This window comes from Desarmillaria tabescens, assembly GCF_030435595.1.
Source record: "Desarmillaria tabescens strain CCBAS 213 chromosome Unknown EV420scaffold_71, whole genome shotgun sequence".
In the NCBI taxonomy this organism is placed as follows: Eukaryota; Fungi; Basidiomycota; class Agaricomycetes; order Agaricales; family Physalacriaceae; genus Desarmillaria; species Desarmillaria tabescens.
Genome location: NW_026848370.1, coordinates 135,535 through 159,766, shown reverse-complemented (window position 1 = coordinate 159,766; position 24,232 = coordinate 135,535). Strand labels below are relative to the sequence as shown.

At 47.3% G+C, this 24,232-nt stretch overlaps 9 protein-coding genes across 9 annotated transcripts; 5 read left to right on the top strand and 4 right to left on the bottom strand.

Moving 5' to 3' along the window:
• The first annotated feature begins 413 nt into the window (after positions 1-413).
• EV420DRAFT_1122655 (uncharacterized protein) lies at positions 414-1,353 on the top strand. The gene has a single exon (XM_060465927.1). It carries the CDS (start codon positions 530-532, stop codon positions 1,148-1,150), a length of 621 nt encoding a protein of 206 aa, XP_060323930.1. The 5' UTR covers positions 414-529; the 3' UTR covers positions 1,151-1,353.
• A 204-nt stretch (positions 1,354-1,557) lies between these two features.
• Positions 1,558-2,957, bottom strand: EV420DRAFT_1485702 (uncharacterized protein; the record flags this gene model as incomplete). Its single annotated transcript, XM_060470277.1, has 2 exons — positions 1,558-2,898; positions 2,952-2,957. 2 exons carry the CDS (start codon positions 2,955-2,957, stop codon positions 1,558-1,560), a joined length of 1,347 nt encoding a protein of 448 aa, XP_060323929.1.
• Positions 2,958-3,899: 942 nt separating this feature from the next.
• Positions 3,900-4,918, bottom strand: EV420DRAFT_1122624 (magnesium-dependent phosphatase-1). The gene is made up of 7 exons (XM_060465926.1): positions 4,845-4,918; positions 4,707-4,793; positions 4,544-4,651; positions 4,381-4,487; positions 4,267-4,328; positions 4,169-4,214; positions 3,900-4,112 (listed from the first exon to the last, which is right to left on the bottom strand). Exons 1-7 carry the CDS (start codon positions 4,883-4,885, stop codon positions 3,997-3,999), a joined length of 567 nt encoding a protein of 188 aa, XP_060323928.1. The 5' UTR covers positions 4,886-4,918; the 3' UTR covers positions 3,900-3,996.
• Positions 4,919-5,341: 423 nt separating this feature from the next.
• Positions 5,342-7,276, bottom strand: EV420DRAFT_1580452 (uncharacterized protein). The gene is made up of 2 exons (XM_060474621.1): positions 7,140-7,276; positions 5,342-7,082 (listed from the first exon to the last, which is right to left on the bottom strand). Exons 1-2 carry the CDS (start codon positions 7,158-7,160, stop codon positions 5,430-5,432), a joined length of 1,674 nt encoding a protein of 557 aa, XP_060323927.1. The 5' UTR covers positions 7,161-7,276; the 3' UTR covers positions 5,342-5,429.
• Positions 7,277-7,406: 130 nt separating this feature from the next.
• EV420DRAFT_1315612 (amino acid/polyamine transporter I) lies at positions 7,407-10,110 on the top strand. Its single transcript, XM_060468661.1, has 15 exons — positions 7,407-7,460; positions 7,524-7,699; positions 7,752-7,890; positions 7,943-8,044; positions 8,100-8,259; positions 8,300-8,426; positions 8,480-8,581; positions 8,649-8,740; positions 8,789-8,851; positions 8,907-9,014; positions 9,065-9,206; positions 9,265-9,286; positions 9,336-9,381; positions 9,438-9,682; positions 9,736-10,110. The coding sequence occupies exons 3-15, from the start codon at positions 7,798-7,800 to the stop codon at positions 9,958-9,960; spliced, it is 1,527 nt and encodes a 508-aa protein (XP_060323926.1). The 5' UTR covers positions 7,407-7,460; positions 7,524-7,699; positions 7,752-7,797; the 3' UTR covers positions 9,961-10,110.
• A 183-nt stretch (positions 10,111-10,293) lies between these two features.
• Positions 10,294-12,318, top strand: EV420DRAFT_1580445 (uncharacterized protein). Its single transcript, XM_060474620.1, has 8 exons — positions 10,294-10,408; positions 10,461-10,852; positions 10,905-11,151; positions 11,206-11,681; positions 11,737-11,931; positions 11,954-12,011; positions 12,063-12,250; positions 12,302-12,318. Exons 1-7 carry the CDS (start codon positions 10,319-10,321, stop codon positions 12,120-12,122), a joined length of 1,518 nt encoding a protein of 505 aa, XP_060323925.1. The 5' UTR covers positions 10,294-10,318; the 3' UTR covers positions 12,123-12,250; positions 12,302-12,318.
• EV420DRAFT_1631571 (ABC-2 type transporter-domain-containing protein) lies at positions 12,245-17,901 on the top strand (the record flags this gene model as incomplete). The annotated part of the gene is made up of 15 exons (XM_060476158.1): positions 12,245-12,338; positions 12,810-13,143; positions 13,197-13,279; positions 13,329-13,780; positions 13,833-14,176; positions 14,229-14,472; positions 14,526-14,866; positions 14,924-15,178; positions 15,232-15,592; positions 15,649-15,792; positions 15,847-16,015; positions 16,067-16,169; positions 16,227-16,752; positions 16,809-17,270; positions 17,326-17,901. The coding sequence occupies 15 exons, from the start codon at positions 12,245-12,247 to the stop codon at positions 17,743-17,745; spliced, it is 4,332 nt and encodes a 1,443-aa protein (XP_060323924.1). The 3' UTR covers positions 17,746-17,901.
• A 5-nt stretch (positions 17,902-17,906) lies between these two features.
• Positions 17,907-20,453, bottom strand: EV420DRAFT_1769057 (cytochrome P450). The gene is made up of 10 exons (XM_060481004.1): positions 19,836-20,453; positions 19,693-19,782; positions 19,405-19,636; positions 19,034-19,349; positions 18,885-18,981; positions 18,809-18,822; positions 18,565-18,760; positions 18,426-18,507; positions 18,116-18,376; positions 17,907-18,059 (listed from the first exon to the last, which is right to left on the bottom strand). The coding sequence occupies exons 1-10, from the start codon at positions 20,023-20,025 to the stop codon at positions 17,984-17,986; spliced, it is 1,554 nt and encodes a 517-aa protein (XP_060323923.1). The 5' UTR covers positions 20,026-20,453; the 3' UTR covers positions 17,907-17,983.
• A 972-nt stretch (positions 20,454-21,425) lies between these two features.
• EV420DRAFT_1580430 (uncharacterized protein) lies at positions 21,426-23,412 on the top strand. Its single transcript, XM_060474619.1, has 14 exons — positions 21,426-21,613; positions 21,671-21,743; positions 21,794-21,871; positions 21,922-21,974; positions 22,032-22,125; positions 22,180-22,430; positions 22,485-22,499; positions 22,556-22,608; positions 22,659-22,677; positions 22,730-22,768; positions 22,823-22,842; positions 22,895-22,993; positions 23,044-23,070; positions 23,132-23,412. Exons 1-14 carry the CDS (start codon positions 21,574-21,576, stop codon positions 23,207-23,209), a joined length of 939 nt encoding a protein of 312 aa, XP_060323922.1. The 5' UTR covers positions 21,426-21,573; the 3' UTR covers positions 23,210-23,412.
• Positions 23,413-24,232: the final 820 nt, after the last annotated feature.

Here is a 24,232-nt window from a genome sequence, read left to right as displayed (position 1 = left end):
AGGGACAGTTGAAAACAACTGAGATGGAACTGGCGCAAATATTGGTATAGTTCGTCGTAAAGGGGCTCACGCAAAAGTGCAGACGCGCATCCGTGAAAGAGCAATGCAAGGGTGGACGAATCTGGACACATGCAGGTCCAGAAGGGGAAGTGACGTCACGGCAGGCGTGGGGTGCTCGAGAAGGTGAACCAGACGTCTGCCTGAAGGAGGGGTGGGTGTGTGCGATAAGATCTGAATGAGGGTTGGATGGAGTAGAGAACGGCCCGAACAAGTCAAAGAGACGTGAAGGGAGAGGCCGACTGGCGAAGGGTGGCAGCAAACTTTGGTTATCAACATTTACATAATTATAGTGCCTGACCAAACACGAAGTATAAACAAACTTAGAAGAATATCAGTCCGGATCACGAGACCGTGTTGACCGTTGAAATGTCACATTGACGACCAAACAACAAGAACAATAATTCTACTTTGACTCATTCTTTCTTTCCACTACCACCTCTCTCTCACTAGAATCCCACTCTCGATTGCTATGGGTCAATACTGGAAACTCGTCAACATTGACAGACGCCAGGAGCTCCGTGGCTGGGGCAAACTGGGTGAAGTCTTTTTCCGCAGATTCGACGATGTCATAGAACTTTTGGCCGGTCCCTGGGCAGGTTGCCGCATCATGTGCATTGGAGACAACATGGGAAAATGTCCACCGGACGTGCTCATCTCTGAGGAAGCCACCGAGATCAAGAACCTTCCTGGCCGCTCATACTACTCGGACGAAGACGAAGACTCGTCTGATGCGGACGATCCAAGCAAGACTTTATACAGGCTCTCGGACTGGCGCTACAAAGAGATAGAATCCACAGAATATGTCAACCTAAGAGGCATGGTCTTGAGGAATTTGACGAAGCACGTCTATGTTCGCCGGGATGTAGTGATCGAAGAGCTGAAGAGAAGCGGTAGAGGTGGCGATATTGGGAACATCTTACTGACGGACATTTGTTGGTCTGAAGATTCGTCGTGTGCAATGATGCTAGATCTGTCGAGAGGCGGTTGGGCAGGAGTTGTGCCGCTGAGTTCGGTGGAGGACGAAGAGGAAGAATGGGAGGATGTGACGGGAGATCAAGTCAAGTTGACTAGGTTTGCTCTCAGGAGATAATTATAGATCCGAATAAGGTTGCAGGTCGAGTTGTAATCTACATACTCATAAACAGCTGCAAGGTCTCGTAAAATGCTTCATGGAAGACACGCAGATAGAACAAGAGGACAAATGAAGAGTAGCTAGGTAGTAGCCTCTGGCAGATCACACATACCTGATGTCTGCGTCAAGGTCAGGGATTGATAAATTGAGACCTTCCTTTCTGTAAACCTGCAATTTTCTCCGATCGCCCTGCGAAAGACTTCCAGGGTCTAGCAACTCTGGATATGCTTCTATGTGGACGCGTTGTAATTTCCTCTCCCCGAGTACTGGGTTCCATCGAGCAGAAATCATGTCAACAAAAGCCGTGTCACAGAACATCAATGGCGCAGAAGTGTTAGGCGCTTCAATGATAAAATCAAGATTCCTCAGCTCAGAATGAGGCGTAGGCGGTGATATTCGTCTTTATCAGACATATGAGAGATGATGGTCTGCATGACGGTGTTGGAATCATCTTCCCAACCGTCAATGGAGAAATGAAAATCCTCCAGATGGGGAGTTAGCTGAAGGATGTCAAGGAGGATAGCCTCCAGAGGCCAGAGGTTCACGATGTGTAGGCTCCGGAGAGAGCAACAGGAATGTTGTAGTAGGTCATGTAGACCAAGAAGGGAATTTGGGGGACAGGGCAAATTCCACGCGCTTGTCTCCAGGCTCATGTGCTCCAGCTGCGGTAGGATAAGACTACGAAGGAAAGAACCTTCGCACGCGTGAAGGACATGGATATTGGGATGCAGAAAGCGGGGCGTGACACCGAAGGCTCCGTCGATCGCAGTGTTTTGGTGCCCTACTCTGAATCGGTGCAAGTGAGGTGCATTGCGGATGATATCCAGGAAATACGCATTCAGCGCATCGTCCCCGAACAGTCTGTCATTGTGGAAATCCGAAAGATGAGATGGTGGCAGTGGTATCATCATATTCTCGATGCCCAGTATCGTCACGGATTTCAGTCGCGGCACTACTTCGAAGGCATCTATATGACCATCCAGCGACATGTTGCCTTGGAAGTCTAGAGATAAACGTTCCAGGCTATCAAGTCGGCCACGTATGGGTGCAAGATTAGGAAAAAAACCAGCAGGTAATTCCAGATCGACAGCGAACCAACGGTCCGAGGACTCCATTAAGATGTCGAGGAGAGAAATTACATCCGAATCAGACCCAGAACTGAAGCGTAAGCTCAAAACAAGCTTACGCTCCTTGGCTCGGCTGATAGCAGTTCGTAGTAAAGATGTAGCTTTTTCCGTCGCCTTTGGGGAGTGAACGTCGAGGTTGCACCAAAACTCCGAACAGTTCACGACGACCATCTGCCATGACTTGCAAACCCAACTCAACATCCAGGAAGGACTCGAAACGACGAATACCTGGTGGTACTCTTCTTGCGTATGGAAAAATATCTCTGATAAGATCTTGGAGGGGATGCGACGTATGGGAGAAAGCAATGCGGCGTATTCGTCATCGAATCCTTGCAGGCGCGCATGTTCGACTCGGAGTTTCTCCAATGTGAAAGTGAGGTTATGAATCTGATTATCAAGTTCGGTGATTGAGTGTCTGATGTGCTCCCTTGATATCTTTAGGTTCTCGACTTCTGACTCTGGCGGAGCCGTGTTCGTTCGCAAGAGACCGGCGAGGGATGATGGAATTGTCGATGTGAGTGGTTCCTTGGGAAATAAGGTGAGATCTTTGCACCTGGAGCAGAGGCCTTCGAGCATGTTCTGGCAGAGCATCAATTCAAATTAAGTGTCCTGTTCGGAAAACTTGAACTCACATTCATCAGGGACACTCTTACAGGTGAAGCAGAGATATAAGTATAGCGGTAGCGAGGGGCCGTAGCGATAGGTCAGATTCGCAAACCTGTGCCGATGAACGTTGACTCTAGCGTCCAGACGTGTTGGAACTTTGGAAGGCCTTGAATGGCACGTGATCTGATTCCGCTTCTGTCGAAGCGACCATTGTAATTTGAGAATATAACTCAAAAATGTGCATATAGACACGACGACATTTTACGGTGGGGTATGAAGGAGTATTGGCTTGAAAGTATACGTTTCTTCCATAATTAACTACTACTTATATCTCTTTCCAATCTGTTCCGTTTTTGGCGACCCAACCAAGTAGCACTCTGGAGTGCTGATATCATCTGTCAAAATACAGTATCCTCCGCCCAACTAAGGTCAAGTGCACTGGTCCCCTTGCCCACCCAAGCAGAGCCCGGAGGCGTATCACCGCCTCAGCGGACGGTCGACCTAGTTACTGTATCTGATGGTCGGGACAATCCATGACTCGTTCGATATAAGAGGAGCCCTACTCGCCAGAGACAGTTCCACAATAGCCGGTCTATTCACAAACGCCCACACGATCACGACTCTTCCACGACCTTTCACGACCGCAAATGATGCCCTACGTCAGCTCCTACGCATCCTCTTACTATCCCGGTAGCAGCAGAAGCGTCTACCCTTCATATGGTCGTAGCTATGGGATGCCTGTCCAGCATTACTATGGTACTCCCATGTCGTACGGCAGCCCATACGGGTATTCGTCATCCTACTACGGCTCGTCGTATGGCTCTACGCCTGTAGTTGTGGTGCCATCGAGACGCCGCCATCACAGCCACCGTCACCATCGCTCCAGGAGCTATTATTCATACTGAGAGCGATGCAGGACGATCGATACTGATAAGTCGGGATGAGGTTGTGTATAGCATTCTATGATAATGTATTTTGAGACGAGGAGGGGTTTCAAACTTGAATGAATGAAGAATTACATGTCCAGATTCAAAGGCTCACAATTACATAGTTCTAGGCATTGATACAGATTCATTCGGCATCATCTTCCGCTTCAATTTCTACAGCATTACGGCTCTGCCATAATGAAAGCCCTTTCTCAAAAACCTTGTGGTTGACGCCGTCCGGTACGAGGCAAAAGGTAACACCTAAAGAACGGTTACCATCAGTACAGCATATCTTCAGCTTGTATTGGCGGGCTGACCCAGTTGCTCTACTTCTTTGTTACGGTGCTCGTCGTCAAAGAAGAGCTAAAATATGCGTTCAGTTTATTAGCGGATAGCAACCGGACGACAATCATACCATTTCAGAGTAAGGTATGCCCGTCTTCTCGTGAATTCGTTTAAAGTGCGTCAGTTTTGAACCTGAATCCAAGGCTCAGCATCGGCGGTTGTACGATATGGAACAAAGACGCACCAGGATATATCTCCGCATGATCAAAGAAATGCGCGGCCTTGAGAGGGTTTGTATCCTTATCACCATGCTTGGGCGGGACAAGAAGCAGTGAGAGGGCCTGTCGGGCTCTGTAAGGGAAAATATAAGTCTCACATAGACAACATCGTGGATAGGAAATAATCACAGGTTGGGAGCCGAAGTTCTCGATGCTGCCGCTATGATAACTTCTGCCTCCCGCAGACGATGAAGGATATGGGGGACATCCCGATAGAAAGATATAGGCGAATTATGTCTATGTACTAGTCAGAACAGGAGTGTAACATGCGGAAAAAAAAGAGGAATGTTACCTGTCTAGAATTTCGTTCAAGGTATTCTTATGTCTATGAAGAGGCCCGGAAACATGGGTATCTATCCACAGGTCCCAAAGGGTATAGCTAGAACATAATTAAAAGTTGATAGTCAAGTGGAAGAGTATATATATGCACTCTAAATCGAAAGCCACGAGCTTCGGATATCTCGTGGTCATCCTGGAGATGATGATGGTTCGAGTCAATGAGTTTCGCTGGCCGAGGTTAGCCGAAGTTCGGCAAAGATGTGTCACGTGAGACGTTTAGGGCAGGTCGAGTCGCGCCAGCATCGGCAATGCCATCCAGCTAGACTCCGTCTCTTTCACCCTGCTGATCCCACTCATGTATGAAAGTAGCGCCTAGTATGGCGCCGTTGATGGTAACTCCTGATGACGCGAAGGATATCGACATGGGCGTATTTGGCGAAGCCGTGTCACCAACAGGCTGTCACGGTGGACTTCAAGGTCAATAAATGCGCGCCATGATCGTTTTTTGCGAAAGGATAAAAGTGGATAAATGGCGGCACTAAAGCAATATAGCTAACTTCACTTAGCACTAGCACAAAACTGAAGAATTACAAGCTGGAAGTCCTCGGTAGATGAATTTACTCTCTTTATATTTGGCGTCTCATCCTTCTGACTATGTATAGACTCGGCATCAACTCACAGGTGCAGGTCAATTGAGCGTAAACAGAGATCATATTGCATCCAATAAAGGTAACATTTATATCCATTTGTGAATGACGTTGAGTCCCTTGCATATCCTGTCCCAGCGCGTCTTATCTTCCACGCTATTGAACGACAACGCATCACGTCTCTTGATCCGGAGTTCCTTCAACGATGCATGCTGTGGTCGCATCGAGCTCGAGCCTTGGGAAGGGGGGTTGATAGCGTCGCCTCCTCTACCATTTCCATCATTCGCCATCAATCCGGGACCTCTTCGAGCATCGTTGTATCTCGACTCGAACATCTGTAAAAATGGTTCCGTGCTGAAAGTAAGAAGGCGGGAGGAGAATGTGAGGATTCGAAGTGCGGGTAGTATGGCGTTGAGCTTGGTGCGAGTGAGTGCGATAAGCAGATTATCGGGAAGTTCGGCCATGTGGAGACAAAGGCTCTCGACATGGATCGTTGTTTTGAGAAAGTCGATGAAACGTGCAATATTTTCTGTGTCAGGGAGTAGATTACGAGACAAACGAAGATGGGTCAAGGATGTGGCAGAGGCGCCTAAATTAGGGAAGTGGATGTCAGCGTGTTCTGCCGTGAAGAAAAGATTGAGGTGATTGAGTGATGGAACATGAAGACACTGGAAGACGCGGGCAATGGTTCCAGTCAAGGATCCACGGGACTCCTTGACTGCGATCTTGAGAATGGAGGGCATCACGACAGGTTTATCAGGAAAATTCGCAGATTCGCTACAACAGAGAGATAGTACTTTGGCAGATGTCAGTTTCTCCAAAGCATTCCAGCTGTGTTCGCTGGTAGCATCCTGGGAAGCGTACGTGGTAATTTTGGACCACGGAAGTCGTAAAATGCGGCAGGGTTCTGCATCGTGCATGGACTCGAAGTCGAGGAGGTGAGGGGCTGTTCGGAACACATCCACGGTAATGGCTCTTTCCAACGAAGTTGCTCGACTGTTGACCCTCATTTTGAGTGTATGCAAGCGAAGAAAGGTGTTACCCGAAAACAACTTCAATGCGTTAGGTAGAATATGCAGACGCAGGTGTTTCCATCGAGACATACTCGTCTCCAGCAGCGTTAAAGAAGGCTGGTCGGAGATAAATTGGCTGTTACTGTGAATTGAAACAGAAAGATCGGTATCTCTGGATCGCTGGAGGTAAAGCCCAAGTCGGAACAGACAAGTCATTCCTGGAATTTCTAAACGGATATATTCGGAAAAGTCGAGGATCATAGTAGACCATAGACGTGGAAAAGACACGGCAATCTCCCGCCATCTTCTGCTGATACGAGTGAGCGTCCATGGAGGACGACGGGGATCAAGTGATTCGTTTGGGAGGTATCTGCACTTGACAATATCGTCCCAGTCGTAGACGCACCACGAAAATATTTCGCGGAGTAGGTCATCCGATAGTAAGCGTATGGGGTGTAAGAGTGTTTCCGCATCTGCAACATCAAGCGCGACGCGTTCTCTTTCAAGCAAAAGGTTTTCCAGCACTTCTCGCGCCTTTTTGATCTCCTCGTCGAAATTCAAGAGCGTTGCCTTCCCAGCTTGGACAGTAGCTAAAAGGGCCGGCCTTGCAGTATACGAGGGTGGTCCATTTTGTTGCAAAAGCTCTGTTACGCGGGCTGAACGCGTGGATTTTGGATCAGGGAGAAGGCCGATGCCGCAGAATGTGCACGAAGTAGGGATTGTATCAAGCTGAAATGAGGATTGTTAGTACAGAAAACGATAGGGCGGCACTGAATGGATTAGTACCGAATTTTCTAGTGAAGACATGGTCGTTTGATAAGAGCTAGTAGAAGGACGGGCAGCAGATCGAGTATTGGTCAAAAGTAAGGATTGTTGAGCGAGCGAGCTGATTCTCGGCAGTAGACCGTTCAGTAAGAAGACTAAGTGAATTACTGTGAAAAGGGGTAGCTGATCATGTCAGCATTTCTTAGTCCCGAATAAATATTGAATAAATAAAAGGTAAATAAATATGTCCGTATTCGGCATGTCGCTGCATTTATGAAGTTGATTCATGCCTCGATGCCGCAATGCAATACTTCTTAGAATCGCAGAGCCGTTCTCAAGCGAGTGAGTGTAAAAATGTTACATCCCTGGAAAATACTACATGGGGGCTAACTACAAAATGTACAGCTTTCTATACTAAGTACGAAATTCCCGCGAGAACAAGCAAGTAAATCCGTACCAATAACTAGAACGGCGACTGGCTGTTAATGCCATGGGAAGCTCGAAATCTCACGGTGCTAGTAGACCTTATCTCTACCAGCGTAGTCCCTGCCTTTGCCTTCTATCTTTCATACCTCGTACTTGTACGTAATCGGCTACCCTTTTTCCCTCAACCCTACTGACCCTACTGTGGAGTGTATATATAATATACCCCGTGCGATGCCATTACACCTCGTGCCACATGTCTCCGAAAGACGTTCGTGCAGCGGACGAGGCTCTATTAGCGGCTTTGGGTTATAAGCAAGAATTCCAGCGTGCTTTTACTCCTCTTGAGGTGCACCTTCCTTCCGCCTTTATAGCCAGTGTACTCACGACCCTCATTTCAGGTTTTTGGAATCGCGTTCTCAATCATCGGTCTGGTGCCCTCAATATCTTCGGTTCTTTTTTATGCGATTCCCAACGGAGGTGGGCCCGCCATGGTTTGGGGGGTATGCTTCCCTCAAGTTACTCCCATAAAGAAGCTATGCTGATAGAACAGCAAAGTGGGCCGTTGCGAGTATTTTCATACTATTTGTTGCGCTGGCAATGGCCGAACTAGCCAGTTCTGCTCCTACCTCTGGAGGATTGTACTACTGGACCTATTCATTCTCGTCTCCCCGCTGGCGTAATCTACTCTGCTGGATAGTCGGATGCCAGTTCCTCCGTTTCACATACATCAGCGTACCCTCACACTTTCATCGTAGATATGAACACGATCGGATCTATAGGAAACGTGGCTTCGACTAACTGGGGATGCGCTGTTCAAGTCATGGCTGCAGCCAAGATTGGCTCTAATAACCAAAGCTTCGAGCCAACGAACACCCAGCTTTTGTGCGTTATTTTTGTTTTTTTCTTCTTCTGTACTCTCAATTCAAGTATGTCAGTGGCGTATATGTCGCTATAAATCTCACTCATGTTGTAAGCTGCTGTCTGGGCACGACCGTTTTGGCAAGGTTGCAGTCCGTGTACGTCGCTCTCAACATCCTGTACGTATTCCAGTTATCCGATAGCGCTTTTCATCATTCTGATGTTCCGATACGATAATTTTGGCAGGTTATGCATAGGGGTTATCGTCGCCTTGCCTACCGTTACTCCGCCGGAATTCAAGAACACCGCACACTTTGCATTAGGCGAATTCGTTAATCGTGCGTTAAGGATTTATTTCCGTGTAGCGCTTATCTCATCGGGTATAGTGAACAGATGGACAGATGGCTTCGCATTCATATTGAGCTTTTTGGCGCCACTTTGGACTATTGGTACGTTTGCACTACTAGAGCAATATGGCATGGTACATCGATAATCTTTTTGCAGGTTCATTCGATTGCAGTGTGCACATAAGTGAGGAAGCATCAAATGCCGCGACTGTCGTTCCTTGGGCAATCGTACTGGCGGTAGGCATCGCTGGAGTGTTGGGCTTGGGTACGCATTTTTTACAATACCGATAATCCATACTGACGTTGAATATACAGCAATTAACATGACCCTCGCTTTCTGTATGGGTTCAGATGTGCAGGCAATAAATGATAGTACCCAGCCTATGGCGCAAATTCTGTTCAATGGTTTTGGGCAGAAAGGAACGTTGGGTATCTGGGCGATTATTGTATTGGTACAGTGCGTTGACATTTTCATCTTTCGTTGCTGTGTATCAATATTGGCTTCGCTTGGGCAGATACATGATGGGTTCCAGTATGGTAAGCTCATGTTTCGCCACGGAGAATATTACATAATGTCCTTTATCAGCTTCTAGCTGCTAGTCGACAGACATACGCGTTTAGCAGAGATCAAGGTATCATCGTCTCTTTTATGATCATCTCACATTTCAACGCTTATATCATATGCCAGCCCTTCCGTTTTCCAACTGGCTGTACCGAATGAATAGCTATACGAAAACACCAGTTAACACTGTCATTTTCGACGCTGGCTTCTCAATATTGCTAGGACTACTCTCATTCGCAGGACAGAATGCCATCAACGCTATATTCTCCATATCTATTATTTCATTGTACGTTGCATACAGCATCCCCATCGCTGCCCGCTTTATCAGAAAGAACGACTTCAAGCCTGGGCCGTTTTATCTCGGGATTTTTGTTAGTTCCTTCGAATCATATTTTAATGCATCTCTAACTGTCGTTCCTTGTAGAGCTTTCCGATCGGACTAATAGCTGTACTGTTCATGGTCTTCACGAGTGTAGTGTCCATGTTCCCTATGACTCCACAAACGACGGTTCGAGACATGAACTACTCCGTTGTAGTGCTAGGAGGTGTGACGATTTTCTCGTTGATGTGGTACTACTTCCCGAAATATGGTGGAGTTTACTGGTTCACGGGTCCTATTCCTACGTTGGACCCCATTACGCTCGTATAAGAGGACATGCTCGAAAAGGAGACAGTCAATATTGTTGCAGAGCTAGTTGTAGAATGATTGATATCTAAATTTGCTCTCGTTATCTCGTTATGTACACGTAATTATCATACAAAGGTAGAAGGTGAATATTTACGACGCCCAGAACGAAGCATAATATTGACAATAATACTTGCCTTACGCCAAAGACAGTATGAAGATTCGAGTGGACACTGGAAGAGGAAAGAGAACGGTCAAAAGTGTAGGTTTGTGGTAAATTTTATTTCGGCAGAAGGTCGGCCGATGAGATCCGGATCAAAACGACATTCGGATAATCTCTCGAGAATTACCGGCTCACTGTCCTTGAACTTGACCTACCATCATGCCACTGTCTCTGCTCTCTTTGCCCCCGGAAATCCTTATTCAGTGCATGGCCAGCTTGGACTACTTGTCTCTGCTCCAATGCACGAAGGTGTGTGCATTTTTGGCGTAGTCCGAGACCTCGCTCAACTTGGGCTCATAAGGTCTGTAGAACATTCAAGAACGTCGTCGATGGCTCTCTTGCCCTTCAGTACACGATTGAGCTCGCCCTTGACGGCATGGAGGATGGAAATAGCTCCCACCTTCTAAACGCCGAACGGCTGGGACGTCTTCGTGACCTGCGACGCGCCTGGGCAAATCTGGATTGGAAGGAATTTACAAGTATTCCGTTTAGCGGGGAATGCAGTGCCTATGAGCTCGTCGCCGGCGTATTCGTCAAGATGTTTTTGGGAAGAGATTTCTCCTTGACGCGGCTTCCTTCGTCGACGCGACCTACTGTGGATCAGGTGCAGCTTCCGGACCAAGACATGCTAGTGAAGGATTTTGCTATGGATCCAAGTCAGGACTTGCTCGCCATGCTTGTGGATGATGCGTCGTTCGTAATGCTTCTTATTCCTTTCCTTCGCACAGCGCTGAACTATGGCCAGACCGCCTTCGTACACAACGAACCGCATTCTCACGATGCATTTGCGGTCCCTTTCTACACTTCGTGATCACCCCGAGGCGGAGATACCACAAATAAACATCTATATTCAGCCAGGCGAAATGTGGGCCAACCTTGTGGGCGTTTGTACTATTCAAGTGGCACAGGATTCTCTAGCTCTCTTCATTCGCCAACCCGTCAAAGAGTCGCATTTGTATATCGGGAACTGGAAGACGGGGCAGCTTCTAATCGTGCGTAATGCCATCGTTGACCCTTGTCAATGCGCATTCTCACAACCGTTCTAGAACCACGATGACCACTGTGGGCTGCCGAAGGGCGTGTACCATTTCGGCTTCGTGACCAGGGACACGTACATTCTGACAACAACCTGTGCTCCTGGTTATATCTATCTAGTGCAGATGTCGGAGGAAATTCAATACAGGACCATCGTTGTGCTTTGTCTGCCGGAAATCGTAGACAATGTTCAGGTCGAGGCGGTCATCACACATTCCGGAGCAATTACCGCTTCCGCTACAGACAGCGAACAGTTCATTGCTACCCCAGAGCGGCGGATACATACGTTCACCGTGATGTACGGGTTCCTGGATCCTACTCGGGACGCAGTGACATATACATTGTTCGTCCCGAATCAAACATTCTTGCACTATATCTCGGATTACGAAGATAGGAAAAAGAGCCTTTTGAGTTATGTTATATGGGACAATTGGGGCCCTGGCCACACGCGCATGTTGTCGAATGAAGGCTCTTTCAACTGGATGCGGTGGGTCGCTTGTACTATCCTGACTTTTCTCAATGGCTAAGCGAAGTAAATATAGATACGCCTACGGAGAGAAGGTTGTCTGCCCCGCTATTCCGGGGAGGAACATAGTACAGGTGCTAGATTTTAACATTCATCCATCCCGCCCTCGTCCACGAACCTTGTTCCCTTTTTCACGAGGGCGTGTTGTTACCGGCCCGACTACATTGGATCGGATGCATATATTTAAAGAAAAAGTACGGACCAATCTACCGTTCTATTCTACATCGCGAGAGATGGGAGAAGGAGTATTCGGGATTTATGATCGACGAGCAGAGGATCATTGCTTTGAAGGTACATGCCCCGCTAACATTACTAATCCGCACAAGGCTGACCTGTTCCTAGATGCTTGGAGATGTTGATGAGAGTACTGAGCTCGAATCTGTTGACGTATACTCTTTCTGATTCGGAGGTCAATGTTTTCTACGGATAAAACATGTCATCTGTCGAAGAATATAAGGAACAATGACTTTTGATTCATAATTTCTCCTGGTGCAAAGCTCTGCTCGCTGACTCGAGATGCGCTCATGATTGTACGACACTTCAGGTTACAAACAATCAAGTCAAGCCGATGGTCTAGGCAGATGCAATCTGCGAGCAGGTCGAAACCTATCGAATTCGGTATGTATGGCGTGACGGAAATTGCAGTCCTCTTGTTCCGGTACATTATTATGCTCCTTTTGTCTCGCAAACGGGCTCATTCCTTGCGTCTAGGTTATACTGTGATCCAGAATCCACGTACTATTGAGAAAGGGGATCCCATGCCGAGATGCCGCGGTCCGAGTTGCATATACTGGCTGACAATAGACGGCCCGCCTCAGCAATAAAGTGTACAGCTGAAAACGAGATGGGGTGCCCCAATTTCACCCTTACACTGTTCATTTGTCTCTTGTCCATCCATCCTCACTATTCTGATGAGAAACACCAATTCTGTTGCACTCGACGAAATCTCCACGAAGACGGACGTTCAGGACCATGAATCTGTGCGGACTGCTATAGGCGACTTTCACTGGAACACGGAGCAGGAAGTCATAGAGCTCGCCAGGACCATAACGAATGCCTCTTCTGCTGGACAAGGTCTTGCGGAGGCAGGAAATCCGTTCCAAGGCAGCAAGGACCTGCAACTGGATCCTCACTCTGAGCATTTTAACTATCAGAGTTGGATTCGCTCTGTGTTATCGATCACCTCTCGCGATCCCGACAGGTACCCTCAGCGGACAGCAGGTATTAGTTTCCGGAATTTGAACGTCTTCGGATATGGGAAGTCGACCGATCATCAGAAGACCGTGGGGAATATTTTGCTTGATATCCCTCGGCTGATCGCTGAGTTATTGGGGAGTAAAGGTCGAAGGATCGACATTCTTCGGGATTTTGAGGGTGTTCTTAGAGCTGGTGAGATGCTAGTAGTTTTGGGTCGACCGGGAAGGTACGAATTTACTCTTCAGTTGTTCCAGTCAAACGTTAATCCTGTATTTCCAGCGGCTGTACTACTCTTCTGAAAACTATTTCCGGTGAAACTCATGGCTTTTGGGTTGAAAAAAGCGCGAAAATCAACTATCAAGGTGAGTCGCTTTGATCAAACCCCTTTGGCACAATCTCATGGCGCCTTAGGTATCCCGTGGAAGACTATGCATCGTGATTTTCGTGGCGAAGTCGTCTACAATGCCGAAACCGACGTTCACTTCCCCAACTTGACGGTCGGCGAGACGCTCTCGTTTGCAGCTCAAGCACGGATGCCTCGTACTCGGCTTCCTGGAATCTCTCGTGATATGTGGGCTGAGCATATGAAGGACGTCGTCATGACTGTCTTTGGTCTTACACATACTGTCAACACCAGAGTTGGGAATGATTTCATTCGTGGCGTGTCCGGTGGCGAGCGGAAGCGTGTCAGTATTGCAGAGGTCGCCCTCAGTGGTTGCCCTTTACAATGTTGGGACAATAGTACCCGCGGTCTGGATAGTGCGACGGCCCTCGAGTTTGTAAAGACTGTCCGTCTCTCAACTACATATATGGGCGCCACAGCCGTCGTTGCTATCTACCAGGCTTCACAAACTATCTACGACGTAAGTGATATGGCCGCTCTCCCGACTTGCGATACTCACACAGAGAAATTAGATTTTCGACAAGGCTGTTGTCCTTTATGAGGGCCGACAGATCTATTTCGGCCGAACGGATGACGCGAAGAGGTTTTTCGTCGATATGGGTTTCCATTGTCCCGAGCGTCAGACTACAGCCGATTTCCTCACCTCTCTCACCAACCCAGCGGAACGTAAAATCAGACCAGGTTTTGAATCGAAAGTTCCTCGCACTCCTGATGAGTTTGCCAGAGCATGGAAAGAGAGCGCAGAACGGAAGCTCCTTCTCGAGGACATTGACCAATTCGATGGCGAATTTCCGATTGGCGGCAACCAGCTTGCCATGTTCCGCAAAGCTAGGAGGTCTCAGCAGGCTAGAGGAGTGTAAATGCTCCCATCCCACCAGTTTACGAGATATACTAACACACGATTTTAGTCCCTCTCACTCGCCGTATACTTTATCAACGCCTATGCAAGTTCGTCTGTGTCTTGTTCGTGGCTTCCAAAGATTGCGAGGTGATATGAGCTTGGCCCTTACGACAATCTTCGGAAATTTTATCATGGCATTAATCATCTCTAGTATCTTCTACAACCTTCCGCATAACACCGCCAGTTTCTACAGCAGAGGCGCGTTACTTTTCTTCGCTATCCTGCTGAACGCTTTTAGTAGCGCTCTCGAGGTACATTCATTCTTCAACCAACGAATGACACGTCATTGAAGAGCAACTTGCAGATCCTGACGCTATGGGTTCAACGTCCCATTGTCGAGAAACATTCACGGATGGCTTTCTACCGCCCACTGTCTGAAGCTATCTCCTCCATAATATGTGATCTCCCACAGAAAGTCATCACGTCTATCAGCTTCAACCTGGTGCTCTATTTCATGACTAATCTACGCCGCACTGTGGACGGTTTCTTCATCTTCCTTCTTTTCTCTTTCATGTGCACCTTGGCGATGTCCATGATTTTCCGTACCATCGGCGCCCTTTCCCGGACAATCTCACAGGCTATGGCACCCGCTAGTCTGCTCATGCTTTCATTGGTGATCTATACAGGTTTTACAATTCCTACAAGGTGAGGGATAATCTGGATAAATGTAAACTCGTTTATCCAATCTTTTTTGATCCGCAGTGGCATGAAAGCCTGGTTCCGGTGGATAAACTACCTTGATCCCATTGGCTACGCTTTCGAAAGCTTAATGGTCAATGAGTTTGCCGGACAAGAGTACCCCTGTTCGGTCTACTTGCCCACAGGACCGGACTATACAAACGTCAGTGCCTATGAACACGTTTGCGCTACGACAGGAGCGAGGGCTGGCTCAGACGTCGTTTATGGATCCAATTATCTCAGTGATTCTTTCAAGTACAGTCGGGCCCATCTTTGGAGGTGAGCCGTCAATAAGGGATCGTCGCTTGTTATCTTACCGGTGCTCCCCCCAGGAACCTCGGCATTGTCATTGGCTTCATATGTTTCTTCTTTGCCACCTACATCACAGCCACCGAATGTGTTACTGCGGCAAAGTCTAAGGGTGAAGTCCTCGTTTTTCGACGAGGACACCTTCCCCACAAGATGAAAGAAGTTGATGACGAGGAATCCACCAGTGACCCGCACCTCGAGGCCAAGCTCTCCCTTCACCGTACGGTGACGTTTCAAGATCGAGCTGTTTCCGCCATCCAGAAACAGACTGCTGTCTTCCATTGGGAAGACGTCTGTTATGATATTAGCATTAAAGGCGAACCCAGAAGACTGCTTAACAATGCAAATGGCTGGGTAGAACCAGGCACACTCACTGCGCTGGTGGTAAGCAATGTCAATTCGTGTCTTCAATCTACCTCTTCTCATCTTTCAGTCTGTAGGGCGCTTCTGGTGCGGGTAAAACAACGCTTCTTGATGTCCTAGCAAGTCGCATCACTATGGGTGTAGTTTCTGGTTCCATGTTGGTTGATGGACATCACCGGGACAGCTCGTTCCAGCGGAAGACGGGATACGTTCAGCAGCAAGTATGTCTTATATTCCTCGAGCTCAAGATGTCGAACCTAAGTTACTTATACTAGGACTTGCATCTTGAAACGTCGACTGTCCGTGAGGCTCTGGTTTTTAGTGCCATGCTGAGACAGCTGCAACATATTTCGAAAGCCGACAAGGTCGCTTATGTTGAGGAGGTCATCCGCTTACTCGAAATGGAACTATACGCCGATGCTGTTGTCGGTGTTCCCGGAGAAGGCCTGCTGCAGACCATCGTTCTAGCGTTCAAGGGCTGACTATCTAATCTAGGTCTCAATGTGGAACAGCGCAAGCGTCTCACCATTGGTGTAGAACTAGCTGCGAAACCCGAACTTCTACTTTTCCTTGACGAACCTACGTCAGGTCTTGACAGGTAAATGTTATCTCCTTCGTTGCTATCTATTTCAATGCTCATGGTACAAAACGAAAGTCAAACTGCCTGGTCGATCTGTACCTTGCTTCGAAAGCTAGCGAAGAACGGGCAAGCTATCCTCTGCACTATCCATCAACCTTCGGCTCTTCTCTTCCAAGAATTCGATAGACTTCTGTTCCTTGCAGAAGGTGGACAAACTGTCTACTTTGGCGATATCGGCAAGAATTCAGACACTCTCATTCATTATTTTGAGCGAAACGGTGCACCCCCTTGTCCTCCAGATGCTAATCCAGCTGAGTGGATCCTCGATGTCATCGGTGCTGCCCCCGGTGCCGTTGCAGTCAAAGATTTTGTCAAGGTTTGGAACGAAAGTCCAGAGCTGATTGCTATTAAGACAGAATTGGCAAGGAAACGCGAAAACGTCAAGCCGATCTATTCCAATGTCGCTGTAGACAACAACTCGCTTAGACCATTCGCTACACCATCCTGGTACCAATACATTATCTGCACACATCGGGTGTTCCAACAGTACTGGCGAACCCCCTCATACATATACTCCAAACTCATACTTGGAATGTTGACTGTAAGCATCTATTCCGTCCTCGTAATGCCTTTATCTTACCAATGGCATTTCCGTAGGCGTTATTCATCGGTTTCTCATTCTACAAAGCTGACAACACTCTGCAAGGACTGCAGAATCAAATGTTCTCCATCTTCATGTTGATGATCATCTTCGGAAACGTGGTCAATCAAACCATGCCTCATTTTGTTACTCAACGATCTTTGTACGAAGTGCGGGAACGGCCTGCCAAGGTTTACTCATGGCAAGCTTTTATGCTGGCAAATATTACTGCCGAGCTTCCCTGGAACACGCTCATGGGCGCTCTTATCTTCTTCTGCTACTACTATCCGGTCGGGATGCAGCGAAATGCTCACGAGACAAACACGGTCACCGAACGTGGTGCCTTGTTCTTTCTCTTTGTTTGGTCATTTCTCATGTTCACTTCTACATTCACGGATATGGTCATTGCCGGTATTGAAGTGGCCGAAACTGGTGGTAACATTGCCATAATGCTTTTCTCCCTCACACTTTTATTCTGCGGGTGGGTCATTCCATTGATCTTGACCGACGTCGTTCTTCATCTATTTATTATTTAGTGTCCTCGCCGGACCAAACGACTTCTCTCACTTCTGGATCTTCATGTATCGCGTATCGCCTTTCACCTATCTAGTGGATGGTATGATGTCAACTGGCTTGGCGAACGCCGCGGCTACATGCTCCACCGTCGAAATTTCGGTCTTCAATCCTGCCAATGGCACGACCTGTGGCGAATATATGAAGTCGTACATTGCACTAGCGGGCGGGACGGTACTGAACCCAGACGCGACGTCAGACTGTCGCTTCTGTTCCATAACATCGACAAACGTCTTTTTAACCAAGGTGAATTCGGCGTATTCCCACCGATGGCGGAACCTTGGCATATACTGGGTGTATATCCTCTTTAACATTATCGGTGCTCTTTTCCTCTATTGGCTTGCACGCGTGCCAAAGGGCGCAAAGGCCAGAAACATTTGATTCTAGTCCGTCATTTCGTGAAGCTCTTTTACGATATTTTTATTTCCAGGACTCTAGAGCCATATGTTACGAATAAATCCTCGTCGATTGTAACTGTTGGAGAATAGCTTAAACTTTCTAAATGACCACTCTGATCTTGCGAATTTTGTCACAACATGACACTCAGTATGGTTATTATTTCCTTTGTAAAGCGTGAAAAGATAAGACCATATAATACAAAAATGAACGAGGCTGCCTCTCAGAGTGCCTCATTAACCAATTCTACGGCCTTTTCACTTCTTGGCTTGACCACGCACTTGAACGGCAACGTATCACTAAGAAAGCGAGTCAAATTCATTATTTGACGGTGACTCAAATATTTTTATCATACCTGAGAACGCCTACTACTTGACCGGGGACAGGCTCCTGAATGTCACCATTTTCGTCGGTAGCTTTTGTAATATTGAACACAGCCAATGATCTTGCCACAGCAAGGAACACAGACGCTTCTGCGAGAAGCTGACCCGGACAGATGCGTCGACCAAACCCAAATATCAGTTCGCGAGGGTCTAGTTGAGGGGACGGGCCCAAGAAACGTGTAGGATCGAAGACGTCGGGATTAGGGTAAAACTCAGGGTCATGAGACATTTGCCTAGCGACAAAGACGTGAATAGAGCACTTTACGAGCAGGCGAGACTCACCATATATTGGCAATGACTATTGATCCCTTTGGAATGAAATACCCGTTGTATGTGTCGTCTTCCATTGTCCGGTGAGGAAACCCTGAGGTCCTTACGTCGATACTTCGGATTAAGAGTAAGCCAGGGATGTATCACGCACCAGTCGGTATGGGAGAATGCCACCTGAAAACTTCGTGAAGTACGGCGAGAGTGTGAGGAAGCCGTCCTTCGTCCCTATCGGCAAGAGAAGGAAGTCTTTCACCGCCAGTGACAGAGTCGATTTCCGCCTGAACGCGAGCCTGTATCTCAGGGAACATAGTCATGGCTTTGAAGAATGTCTTAATAGAGATGACCGTCTAGCTTGAGGTCAGGGGAATTCAAAAGTAGGACACGGAGAACTGTACCGTGTCAAATCCAGCTAGAAAATTTCATGTTAATCATTAACGCCTGATAATTCCGGATGGGGGAAGGATAACTCGCCTCCGTACATTGTCGACGCAGTCCATTTAATCACAAACTCGTCCTCTCCATCTTCAACACCGGAAGATACGTAAGAATAATCCGCAGTACCTTTAGCCTAGTACCGGTGATCAATTCCGGGTCATAGAAGAGAAGGAAGAAATACGCACCATCTGATCCTTCACCCAATTAAAAGGTTGGTGTGTCATCTCTTGCACATTTACATTCCACCGCTTAGCGAGTCTCTTGAATTCCGCACCTGGAATCCAATCGGGAAGGTGCCGGACTTTTCTCGCATAAGTTATGATTATTACGAAAATAACGAATGGAGCATTGGACACACGAGCGGGGAGTTTGTTCACCAAGAACTTAGGAGATGCCATTTGCAGAAATTCGGCGGTTATCTGTCTGCACTTGACGACTAGAGGGTCGTTTTTGCTAATCGTGTAACCATATGCGATCCGGAGTACAATCGATGCGACATCACTGTCAACGAATGCGGATAGGTAAGAATGGAGTCAAACTGAATGGAATACGCAACTCGTGAATATGCTCAACCCAATGATCAGGATCTCGTAACATATCCTTCAAGAATTTGCGTGTCTGTTCGTCTTCAACGTGATAAAATCGCTGGAAGTTTTCCAACGTCCCAAGGAGCTTGTGGAATAGCTTGCGCTGTGCACGGAAAGCAGATCCATACCCGAGAATGAGAACTATGTCGCCCCATCCCGAGAGGATATGCATCGACAGCGGAGGCCTGTCCGAATACTTTGCTGTTGAAAGGCATATAGTACTCAGCATAAGCTGTTTAAGAATTCAATGGGCTTACCAGACCGGTTGTTGAGTAGTTCCTTGGCGACACTATATGAATTCAAGACAATAATTGTCTGTCCTAACACGGTTGCTGAGGATATTCCTCCTGTTACACGGATGCTAATTCTGTGAGACTTATTACAAGTTGAGGAAGCTTACCATATCTTTTCCCCCATTCCGCCCACGTTACCCATTCACGCTCCTTGGGCATATCAAGAAGATTGCCAATTATGGGCAGCCGTCGTGGGCCCGGAGGTAGTGAGTCCGAGAGTGACATGCGTATAAGGGAGATGACAACCCACATAAAGACGCCCAGAGCAAGAAAGTTAGACGTAGACAACAAAGTCATTGGAAGGAGTAGAGAGTAAAGGAGAATGCCACCGAGAGGTAGACTTTATCGCGCTCGGATCTCACCACCAAGAACCGTCAAGGATCCTATTGGCAGCAAGTACAGGAAGGAGGTGGTCAGGGACTCTATCGGACCCCGTTTGCCGAGCCATGTGAAAGCAGAGAACATCAGAAAGAATGGAAGACCACGTGCCAATAGAAAGTTTTCATTAGGTATTCAGTGGGCCCTGATACCCTGAGATGCAACACCCTGGATTTTGGATAATACGGAGAAAACACCGAACCGTACCGATTCCACCGTGGGCAAGAAGTATTTCTATAGCAACCGGAGAGATACTAAGCATTCAGTAGCACAGCACTCTTGCGCCCGCATCTACAAGATCCGGGGAACGGACCTTCGACAACAGTAACTGGAGGAAGTGAAGAAATAACTTGACCAAGGGGGTTGCGGCCCGGCAAGCCGGCACATCGGGTTGGTCGGTCGGTCGGTCCAAAAGGTCCTTAAAAATTTTTTGCCCCCCTCTTGTAAAATAGCATCCAGAGACCCTAGACGCTGCTGGAGGTGTTTATTTCAGCTGATATATGATATTCATGACTTAACATGGCTAAAAAGCGCCGGAAAAGCGGTCAAAATGATGTCGAAGGCTCAAAACGCCAAGGGCATGCTGCCGGATATCGGCAGGATTACTGAGAATGGAGTTACCGGCTGTAAAAATATTTGGTCAAGTTCGACGGATCCAAAATTGGAAGGGTCTGTCATGTACAGTAGGACAGTGTTGTTGCTAGCAGATAAAAATCATATACTATCAGCGTTTAGATCGAGGATGAGAGAACTAAGTATGCGGAAAGCTCGCACTGGCGGATGACTCCGACACGGAGTGATTACATAATGTTTCCTTTGTGGGTATGTTTTTTCCACGGAGGTCGGTCGGTCGGTCCATCGAGGCCTTAAAAATTTTTTCGACCCGATATGATTTTTTCGGTTTTTGCGACCCCCTTGAACTTGACTGAAACAAGCCAAACATAAGCGAGTTACCCCATCTGGATATTATATGGTCAGCTGACACGAATCACGGATCGGGCCGCTTCGCGGCACTTTCACCATTACATGTTTGGGCTGTGGGCCCGGCCGTTCCTTATTGGGACCTTGTGCCGGTACCGACACCAACACCAACACCATTCCTGTCTTTCACCGACCATCGTCATCGGTTCACTGCTCGTTGACTGCTCGTACTCCTTGTCGAACACACGAAGTACGCAAGTCATTGTTTTAATATACATTGCATATCACATACCTGCACAGGTGATTCACAGTTGATGAACCTTAGCTCGTAGCACCCGACAACGATGATCGCAGCAGCGCCACTCATATATTTACTCCACCACCTGGGAACCTTCATAATGAAGAATACCCCTTTCGCACGTACAGGGCCGCCCACCATGTTCTATGTATTGCTAAGAGTCCGCTATTTCGGAGAAGAGTTTTTATATATCTTCGCCACGCCTAAAGACTAAATCGCGCCCAACTTCCCGAATATTTCCTCCAGACATGAGCGTTATCAGCGATCCGTTTGGCATGATTCTCGTCTGTGAGTTGCACCTACATATCAGCAGTGGTACCTGACTGATATTATGATTGGCGCCAGGTGTATTTTTAAGTATCTTGCTTCTAGGCGTCATGATAGTCCAGCTGTTTCTATACATCGACCGCTATCCGACGTCGGTGTCTCTATTCGCTTGTACAACTTCCTCTTACGGTGACACTATAGAGATCCGTCATATCTCAAGATCTTCGTCGTATCGCTCTTTACCTTGGATGTCCTTAACTCGGTCTTCGTAATGTTCTGGTATGTTCCGTTCGAAATTCCAGTATTCCCAGCTCTTATGGATGTATAAGGACATATACGATGCTTATAGACAATTTTATGAACCCTGCAGCATTCGGTAGAGGTATTGTACTACCTCCCTCTAATGATTTCCAGATTTGTATTCCTTACCATTCAACAGCCGATTGGATTGTCTGCACAGACCCAATTCTGTCAGGTCTTATGGCGTCTATGGTACAAGGTTTCTTCGCCTGGAGAGTATGGGTGTTGACGAGGTACGGCTTCCGATCTTGCTCCTTGAGGCGCGACTTGATGACTACTTTATCAAGAAATCCATTTTACCTCGGGTTTGTAGTCCTGTGTGCCATAGCTTCAACAGCGGGCGGATTAGGGACGGGAATATATGCTGCCATCATTGGAGATTTCAGCGAATTTCGGAAAATCAAGGCAGTCGCACTCATCTGGCTGATATCCGGAGCGCTAGGAGATTTGGCCATAACCTTGATTGTCTCAAATTATTTGCGCAAAGCTAGGGGAACATTCCCCAGGACGGACCGCATTCTGACAAAGCTTATTCGGTGTGAGTGGGATTAAAGTTCTATGGAAATGTAGTACTAATTACTTGGTGCTCCAGTAACGATGCAAAACGGTTAGTTGTGCTTGTGGTTTGGGTCACTGATAATCAATTGTCTTATTCCTTGAAAGGTCTCTTGACATCTGTACTCGCCATAGTTGATTTCAGTTTGTACCTCGCTTCGGTAGGTTTCATCTTTGATGCTGAAATTACGGACTCAAGTTCTCTGTATAGAATAAGCCTTACTATTTCGGTGGGTAAGTTTCCGAAATATCTAACGTATCTCTATTTACCGCTTCCGCTAGGAATTGCGTTCCTCATACCAAAATTGTACACTAATTCTGGTGCGTTGTCACCGCCTTCGCTCTATCATGAACGAAACTTACTTCTAAAGCCAGCTCTTTCAAGCCTGAATGCAGTCTGTGATATACCCGTATCTTGGTTATCGCATTTCTTAAGAAATTATCTAGCGCGCTGTCAAGCGCTCCACTTCTGACGACTCGGAGCGATCGTCACATCAGCGAATGACGACGGAACCTAGGTTTTGGAATGACGCTGCCCATTCCGGGGTGAGTGTAATGTCTGGAATAAAGTTGGACTTTCCTGACACTTCCGATAGATTGAGACTGGCGTGCGCCCGACAGAGGTGAGTACTTACTCATTTTCGTTTCTCTTGGTTCTATTAGAGCTTTCTTACGCACATACAGGTTGTTGTTAACGTCGAAATGGAATCCCACGAGATGTCCGATGTATTGCAGAAAGATAAGGATTTCGCGCCATATTAAGATTTTGATCAGCATGGTTATGACGGTACACCATAAAGCATACGGCGCAACATTAATACTGTTTCACGCCGTGATGCCAGCTGATACCCCGCATTTTGTTTAGTCCTGAGTAAAAAAGAAAATTACCAATGGGAAGGAAGGACGAGCATCATTACCGTCGTCAAATTTCGTTCTGTCATTACAGGTTTATCTATAAATCAAGGGAAAGAAAATGCCGGTAGATGCCGAATAGTTCTTATTGGGTGCTCACAGTACCAACACGGCGCAAGCCTGGAAGTTTGATTGGATCAAAAACATACCGCTGCTTTCGGCCCGCTGTCCACCCGGGGCCGAGACAGCTTTCCTTTTAACCATGAAGCCCACGCCTGACGGGACTTCTCAAATCGAACATTACCTCCTTATTGTTGATGATTCTGGTTGCGATATCCTCCAACCATCCTCGATAATGCTATTACTCTCATTCGTGGAGCTGTTCCTGAAAAATTGCGATATAATTCTTCTGGTGGAGGTTGTGCGGTGCCAGTTGCTATCATTATTGTCCCACGGACAATGCAACTGTATCAACAAAAGAAACCCGAGTGTTCTCACTTTGATCTAGGGCAATAACCACAGTGTACTTATACTGTTACTTTTCCTATACCGACGTTGCCTCAAGCCTCTTCACAAGAACTCGCGCTGCGCTGCGCAATGGATGACACGTATCTTGATAATCCCATTTTGTACCAGCTCAGCCAACCAGTACCAAAACCACCCCCGTCTGCAGAAACCTTACGCAGAATCCAATCTCTGAAAGAACGTTACACCCGGTTGCGTGAGCTAGAAGACATTGGTACGTTCGCTTAAACGCTCCTGCCTTTAAAATCAATAACCACCTTTGCAGTCAAACCATGGAACGAGATGAACTCTAGAATCCAGCCCTGGGTGTCGCCATTCAGCAGCAGTGTGATCTCTCCTGATGATGAGTGCTACATCCCCGTGAGCGAAGCAATCGCCAAACTGGAATCTAAGCTTCCAACTGAATAT

Excerpts from the sequence above, each read along its gene's own strand:
- EV420DRAFT_1769057 (XM_060481004.1), bottom strand. The coding sequence starts at position 20,025 with ATGACTTTGTTGTCTACGTCTAACTTTCTTGCTCTGGGCGTCTTTATG. Across the intron at positions 18,508-18,564 it reads GCATTCTCCCATACCGACTG|GGTTTCCTCACCGGACAATG; the intron begins GTGCGTGATACA and ends TAAGGACCTCAG. Across the intron at positions 18,060-18,115 it reads CAAGTAGTAGGCGTTCTCAG|TGATACGTTGCCGTTCAAGT; the intron begins GTATGATAAAAA and ends TCGCTTTCTTAG.
- EV420DRAFT_1122655 (XM_060465927.1), top strand. The coding sequence starts at position 530 with ATGGGTCAATACTGGAAACTCGTCAACATTGACAGACGCCAGGAGCTC.
- EV420DRAFT_1580430 (XM_060474619.1), top strand. The coding sequence starts at position 21,574 with ATGAGCGTTATCAGCGATCCGTTTGGCATGATTCTCGTCT. Across the intron at positions 21,614-21,670 it reads GTTTGGCATGATTCTCGTCT|GTGTATTTTTAAGTATCTTG; the intron begins GTGAGTTGCACC and ends GATTGGCGCCAG. Across the intron at positions 21,975-22,031 it reads CCCTGCAGCATTCGGTAGAG|CCGATTGGATTGTCTGCACA; the intron begins GTATTGTACTAC and ends ACCATTCAACAG.
- EV420DRAFT_1315612 (XM_060468661.1), top strand. The coding sequence starts at position 7,798 with ATGTCTCCGAAAGACGTTCGTGCAGCGGACGAGGCTCTATTAGCGGCT. Across the intron at positions 8,427-8,479 it reads CCAACGAACACCCAGCTTTT|TGGCGTATATGTCGCTATAA; the intron begins GTGCGTTATTTT and ends CAAGTATGTCAG. Across the intron at positions 9,382-9,437 it reads CGCGTTTAGCAGAGATCAAG|CCCTTCCGTTTTCCAACTGG; the intron begins GTATCATCGTCT and ends ATCATATGCCAG.
- EV420DRAFT_1580445 (XM_060474620.1), top strand. The coding sequence starts at position 10,319 with ATGCCACTGTCTCTGCTCTCTTTGCCCCCGGAAATCCTTATTCAGTGC. Across the intron at positions 11,152-11,205 it reads AGACGGGGCAGCTTCTAATC|AACCACGATGACCACTGTGG; the intron begins GTGCGTAATGCC and ends CAACCGTTCTAG. Across the intron at positions 12,012-12,062 it reads AGAGGATCATTGCTTTGAAG|ATGCTTGGAGATGTTGATGA; the intron begins GTACATGCCCCG and ends ACCTGTTCCTAG.
- EV420DRAFT_1580452 (XM_060474621.1), bottom strand. The coding sequence starts at position 7,160 with ATGTCTTCACTAGAAAATTCG. Across the intron at positions 7,083-7,139 it reads TGTCTTCACTAGAAAATTCG|CTTGATACAATCCCTACTTC; the intron begins GTACTAATCCAT and ends TCCTCATTTCAG.
- EV420DRAFT_1122624 (XM_060465926.1), bottom strand. The coding sequence starts at position 4,885 with ATGACCACGAGATATCCGAAGCTCGTGGCTTTCGATTTAGA. Across the intron at positions 4,488-4,543 it reads AGAACTTCGGCTCCCAACCT|AGCCCGACAGGCCCTCTCAC; the intron begins GTGATTATTTCC and ends TTTCCCTTACAG. Across the intron at positions 4,113-4,168 it reads CAAAGAAGTAGAGCAACTGG|GTGTTACCTTTTGCCTCGTA; the intron begins GTCAGCCCGCCA and ends ACCGTTCTTTAG.